This window comes from Pinus tabuliformis, chromosome 5_1 (genome assembly GCF_031772625.1).
Source record: "Pinus tabuliformis cultivar Carrire ecotype Pingquan chromosome 5_1, CPIR1, whole genome shotgun sequence".
Lineage (NCBI taxonomy): Eukaryota > Viridiplantae > Streptophyta > Pinopsida > Pinales > Pinaceae > Pinus > Pinus tabuliformis.
The window spans coordinates 235,429,979-235,436,801 of record NC_142305.1 but is presented as its reverse complement, the minus strand read 5'-3'; the positions used below and the strand labels follow the sequence as shown (position 1 = coordinate 235,436,801).

At 47.1% G+C, this 6,823-nt stretch overlaps 1 protein-coding gene across 1 annotated transcript; it reads right to left on the bottom strand.

The window, feature by feature from the left end:
* Positions 1 to 1,201: 1,201 nt before the first annotated feature.
* LOC149164275 (uncharacterized) lies at positions 1,202 to 4,795 on the bottom strand. Its single transcript, XM_089429424.1, has 2 exons — positions 3,489 to 4,795; positions 1,202 to 2,921 (listed from the first exon to the last, which is right to left on the bottom strand). Exons 1-2 carry the CDS (start codon positions 4,793 to 4,795, stop codon positions 1,202 to 1,204), a joined length of 3,027 nt encoding a protein of 1,008 aa, XP_089285550.1.
* Positions 4,796 to 6,823: the final 2,028 nt, after the last annotated feature.

Sequence of the window (6,823 nt, the reverse complement as noted above, 5' to 3'; positions counted from 1 at the left end):
ATTAAACTCAACTTAGGATCCTAAAATTTAGGAACCACTCTACATGACTCAAGCTAGGCCTTCAACTCGAATTAACTGAGGCAACTAAGTTAAATTAACTTAGCTAACTCATTCCCATTGTCTTCTAATGTGAAATTACAATTTTCTCCTAATTTAATTCAAGGGAAAATTAAATCAAGATTTTCTTGTTGCCATTTTCAACAAAAATCAGATTGTCGTTATATGGTTCCAAAGATTAATTTCAAATATTCACATAAAATTTGATTTCTAGTTTTTCTCAAATACAGGGACAAAATCTCAATTATATCAAATGGTCAATTCTTCAAATTCCATCTCCTTCCATTTTGTTGATTAAAGTTCTTCGCGAAGTCCTCCCTTTCCATCTCAAGTAAGTTCAGATTTGATTTTTTTTTTATTTTTTTTTTTTTTTTTCCACTGGAAAAATCAGTAATTTTCATTATATTAAGAAAATTACATATAGTAGATGCCATGGCATATGATGTAGTGTTCATACAAAATCCACCACGCAGGGTGATGTATCAGAGTTTTTACAAAATGATTTAGAAACAAAACTGAGTCTGTCTGTGTAGCCTATTCGAGATCACGAGGGATCTATTTGCATACATTATATAATATCCATATCTATATACAGTTTTTCATCAAAGACAAAATTGCAATATTACTGTCGGCTACCGGGACTGTTGTCCCGCTGATCTCTCTGGTCTATGTATGGCCTATGATAAAACCTGTGCTCTTCCGTCCCCTGCTGCTCCACAATTAGCCATTCGCCTCTGGGAAGTATCGTGGCCTCTTTGGATAATTTGTCAGCCTCGCTGTTATGTTCTCTGTAAATGTGTAGACAAGAGAAATGATTAAATGCAGCCTTGAGAGTATGTGCATCATATAATATATTGCTGAGAGTGTGTGTATGACAAATAGTGACATTATTGATCCAATTTACAACCGTCATTGAGTCCCCAAATATATTAATATTGGTGCACTGATGTGTCAATGAGAAATGTAATAGATTTCGAATGGCCAAGAGCTCTGCGAAATTGTTTGATCCTCTGCCAAATCCCATTTTTACAAGGTATCTATGGTGTTCATTGATATGCAGAACAAATCCACCTCCACTTCCCGTTTGATTCGCAGCCCCATCGAAGAAGGCCCACGGGGTCGATTTATCAATAGAGGGATGAGCCTATATCGTCCTGGTTCGAGTGGGAGGAGGGTCAGGTAATTCATGGTACACGACAACGATGTTTGCTTCTGTACGGGGCCAGCTCACAGCCTGATCCTCAAAAATAACTTGGTTCCGAGCTAACCAGATGTGCCAGGTTGTCACGAGGGGGAGGTTTAGGAGCTTGGAACCCGGGTGGCAGTGATTCCAGGCAGTCCATGCACCCAAAATGTCATCACCATTCCAGTTCCCCGTAATGCCAAGTTGTGTGCAGATGTTGTTCCATAGAGTGTGAACTGCCGGGCAATGGAGGAATATGTGAGCCGAAGTCTCTGATGCCGCTTTGCAGAATGTACACCAGGAAGGTCCATAGATGGATCTGCGAGTAAGGTGTTCGGCCGTGGGAATGGTATCTTTGAGAACACACCAGAAAAATAATCTGGTGCGAGGAGGAGCATTCAGCTTCCAAATGTCGCGCCACCACGATGGCGATGGCTCCGGTTTTTTGTGAGAGATAAGTGCGTTGTACCCAAACTTAGGCGCATAGATACCATTGTCCGCCTTACACCAAATAAGTTCGTCAGATCCTTGTTTGATGCGGATATGGGATTCGGTCAATGCAAGAACATATTCACTCCATTCCTGATGCCACTGCGGAGGAAGGTCAAGTTGCTGAGCCGATTTCCAAGCTTGAGTGAAAATGTCTGTGCGCAGCTGATCAGCAATATGAGCAAAATTCCGAATGTCTCGATCATGTAGGAATGAAATGAGATCTCGGTTGAGGATGTGTCTGCCCCCACTATTAATCCAAGGATCTAGGCCGATCCTGCCCAGCGTTCCATCGTTTATTCTCCATACTAGATTATCCCGGATGAGGGGAAGGGAGTGTATCAGGGCCTTCCATATTGATGAGCATCCCTTCGCTGTCCAAGATGGTAGTCTAGCCCAATCCAGAATGTTCTGAGGCCAAATGTATTTGTGGTAGGATACTTGTGCCCATAGATTTTGGCTGGTTAATAGTGTCCATCCCATCTTAGCAGCAAGAGCCAATGCGAAATCGGGTAGGTCTTTGAGACCCCAGCCACCCCATTTTTTGGGCAGGGTGATTTTCTTCCAGCTAATCCATGCAAATATTCTTTTGTCCTGGTTGCCATTCCATAGGTATCGATTGCACAGCTGCTTCAAACGGCCCAGAATGTTCCTCGGTGTCCACGCCAGTGCCATCCAGAAGACCCGGGTGGCCTCTAGGACAGACTTAATGAGAACCAATCTGCCAGCCCTGGATAGGAATCTGAAGCTCCAGCCTGAGAGTCTTTTTTCCAATTTAGCGACCAACCACACCCAATCAGCAATTCTTTGACAAGTAGGCTTGAGTCTGAAACCCAAATATTTGAGTCCTCTATCCAGAGGGAGAGCAGTATATGGAAAAACCTGAAGGGCTAGCTGGGATTCCTGTACCGTAGTACGAGAGCATGTGATAGAGGATTTAGTCTGGTTTGGAAGCATACCTGTAGCAGCAGAAAAAAGAAGGATCTTTGAAAAAGATCGAGAGTCTCGAATACTGCCATCAAGAAGGATAAGAACATCGTCCACGAAGAGCAGATGTGTGAGAAAACATAAATCGGATATGCGAAGGCCCCGGATATCACCAGCTCTCTTAGCAGAGTCTATGAGACGACTAAGGCCTTCCATGACCAGAAGGAAGAGCAGGGGAGAGAGGGGGCAGCCCTGTCTCAGTCCCCTTTCAGAATGAAAAAAGGGAGAGGCCGAACCATTTATGAGGATGCTGAATGTTGGGGATGATATGCAGGCCATGATCCAAGAGATGTAGGAGTGAGGAAAACCCAAGTGGATTAGGATCATTTTGATATAGAGCCAGCTGACCCGATCGAATGCTTTTGAGAGGTCAATTTTGAGGAGGATGGCCTTAAGGTGCTTGGACCAAATAGAGTGTATAGCTTCTTGGGCCAAGCCTATGGCCTCATGAATCTGTCTAGATTCGAGGAAAGCAAATTGTTGTGGGGCAATGGACCTGGAGAGGATTGGTCTAACACGATTAGCAATAGTCTTAGAGATGATTTTATAGAGGCAATTGCACAAAGAAATAGGCATGTAGTCATCAAAGGATTCAGGGGTATCAGATTTTGGGATGAGAGCAATGAAGGTTGAATTGATGGCATGGTAGATGGATCCTGTAGCTCTGCTCTCCTCGACCACCCCCAGCAGGTCCTGACCCAGGACCTCATAGAAGGCTAAATAAAATTCAATGGTCCATCCATCCGGGCCAGGGCTCTTGTCTTTTTTGAACCACTTCAGTACTCCTTCCAGCTCCTCTGCCGTAACCGGATCATTTAAAGCCTCCACATCCTCTTCCTCAACAAATCTCGGGAAGTGATTTGCCACATTGATGATATCAGGTAGATTAACATCACGGGGGCACTTGTATAGTTCCCTGAAGTGAGAGGTGCCCAGATGAGCGAGCTTGTTAAAAGTGTCTACTATTTCGCCATCAGGTGTGGGGAGCTTCCAGATAGTATTAGATACTTTCCTGCTCTTAGCAAAGCTATGAAAGAACTTCGTGTTATCATCCCCCACCTGTATCCATAATGCCCTACTCCTCAATCTTATGGATTCCTCTCTTTCTTTGAGGATTTTTGCTTTTTGATTCTCCAATTCAATCAGCCTGCATTTATCAGCTGCTGTAATGAACCCCAACCCCCTTTCGTCAGTGAGAGAGCATAATTCAGCTTCGATATGAGTAAGTTGAGCACTGTCTCGAGCCTGTTTCTCCTTTGCCCATACAATAGATAAATGTTTAATTTCTGAGAGGTTCCTGCAGAAACCTTTAGCAAGTGATTCTGATCCATTGATAGGGTGAGAGGACCAGTAATCAGATATCATCTTGACATAGGATGGGTCCTTCAGCCAGGTATGATTAAATTTGAAAGGTGCTTTGGGCTTCTTGAAGGGGCCCTGAATCTCCAGGTATATTGGAGAGTGATCTGACCAGCCCCCCGAGCCAACCCATTGTTTGTAATGTTGCAGTCTCTGAAGAAGAGTCTCCTTCATAAGAAATCTGTCAAGTCTGCGGGCTAGTGCAGCGTCCCCCACCCGTCTGTTCCTCCATGTGGGAAGAATTTTCTGCATGGGAATATCCATAAAATTTGATTGCTCAAGCAGATTGGTCATGAAGTCTGTAATGGAGTCAATTTGAGCCGCCGATCCCCATGACTCCCTGAACCCCAGAGAGAAATTAAGGTCTCCTCCGATAACAACCCGGTCTTCACCCATAATGGTAAGTTGAAGAAGCTTCTGCCAGAACGATTCTCTCTGGGTGCAGGGGGCATAAACATTGACAATGCAAAGGTTCATGCCTAGGTCAACTGAGAAAATGTCGAGCCCTAGAAATCCCGATCCCCCCCATGTCGAGTCCACCTTAATAGAACGAGGGTTGATACCAATGGCCAGACCACCCGATCGGCCGACAGCATCAATGGCAGAGTAGGTCCAGCCAGGAGTCAAGGCTTGCATGGCTCTAGTAATCTGATCTGTGGAACATAGGGTTTCTTGAAGCATAATGATATCGACAGGTTCAGATTCTAAGAGCCGCTTCATGGCTAGTTTCTTGGAGGAACTAGCCAATCCTCTGCAATTGAAGGATAGGCACTTCATGGAGGAACACCTCTCGGGGTGTGTCCTGCTCTAAGGACCCCGTCAATTGTGGATTGCCGACCTGATACTACCTCTGCCCCAGCTTGTTTAATAGCCTTTGAAAGATGAGATTTCCTACCCCTGGTGGTCAAGGTCCCACCCTCTGGTAACGCAATTCCCAGGCCCGAATGACAGATGGGAGGCTCTTTGGCTTGAGACCTGGATCGGAGGAAATATGAATGGGGAGGGGAGGGTTCCGAGGTAGCAGGGGAGGGGCAAGCCAAAGGGGAGGAAGTGGTAATAATGGGTTCTGTGGTGCATATGAGGGGGAAGATGATAATGCACAGTGAACCATGGAGGTCTGTAAGGTGGAACCACAATCATTCATCACATCAATAGAAGAAAATATGGGGGATGAAAGAGTTCCTGAGACCATACCAGCTTCTGCTGCCGAACGAGCCCTGGTCCTTGGCGGAGAGGGTTGCCGTAATCCCGGATCGGCCACAGGTGAAGTAGATGTTGGGGGCAGTCCCGAAGAGGTAGGTCGAGAGGTAATAGGAGATGCCGCTCTAGTTGGAGCCGGAGTAACCTTTGGTGATTCTTCATCTTTCTTGATGAGTGGACAATCCTTTATGAGGTGCCCGACTTTGTGGCAACGCCTGCAACGGAAGGGGACTCCTTCATAGTCAAGGATCTGCACCCTAACACACCTTCCCCACTGAAGTGTGATCTGTTCTTCGAGTCCTTCACGGGTGTCTAAGTGAACCAATATACGCGCTAGGGTTCGGTTCCCAGATTCAACAAATGTGCGATCGTAATCCAGATATGTCCCCAGGGCATTCCCGATCCTGATGAATACTTCTTCTGCCCAAAACTGCAGTGGGAGGCCAGGCAGGCACACCCAAATCGGTCCGGCTCCGATTTGTTCTCGTTCTAGATCAAAGAGAGGGGTCCATCTCTTGAGGAGGACCGGGGCCATTTCGATATGCCAGAATCTGGCCAAAACCAGATTAGTGTGACTTTCCTTGGAGAAATGTAGGGAAAACCATCCTCTGGGGAGAACATGGACCTCAGGAAGGTCAAATAGCACACCGCCCCAGATTTCCTTCACCCATTGCTTAAGCCGTTTCGCCGAGTATGCCCTGCCCCGGACATGCCCTACCAGAACAGTGCTGGCCATGTCCATGAGATCGCTGAGAGACTTAGATTCGTCGAACCTGATGGTGATGTCTTTTGCCGTAGCCTTTATGCACTTGGTCTTCTTTTTGCAGGTGCGAGGAGCCGACGGATGGTCGACCAAGGGGTTGGTTATACCATCCAGAGATGAGGGTTTAGCGGGCTTGATTTTGACAGCAGGGGTTTCGAAACAGCCGGAAGGACGGGCTCCCGAAGATGATGGATTGGATGCAGGGGGTACTGGCGGGGGAGGGGAGGGCGCCGAAAGGAGCAAATGGGCGAGCAGATCAAAAGAGGGCGAAGGGGGAGTGTGGGTCGCCAGAAAATGAAGAGAGCCCGGCGAGAGCGGGGGCACCTCAAATTGCGGAGAATCGATAGGGTTCCCGCCTGTAGTGGACTGTGGATGACAATGAGCAGGCAGCGAGACGGAGGGTGGATACTGCGGCAGATCTGGTGCGGTCGATGATGACGAAGGTGCGAACTGTGAGCGAGCAGCGAAACTGGGGATCCCGAATATAACCTTGTCCGGCGTAGGCTCCTCCGAGTAGTCCACCGCCTCTATCTCCATAATGTCTGCCATAACTCTCTCCTGAACGGCGACCGAAAGCGACAGGTGGAGAATCCAATGGTGGAGCAGATGCGTAATTTTCTCTGTGCAGTGACCGCGACGGTGATGCTGAGCGATAGCTGTGAAAAAACCCTAGCCGCGTCGATGCTGCAGTCGATCACGGTGAAACCCTTTAGCCGAGGCCTTCACGTGTGCGCGCCATCAGAGCCCCCGATCAGAAAGCCCATTTTCCTTTGATTTTTATGTTG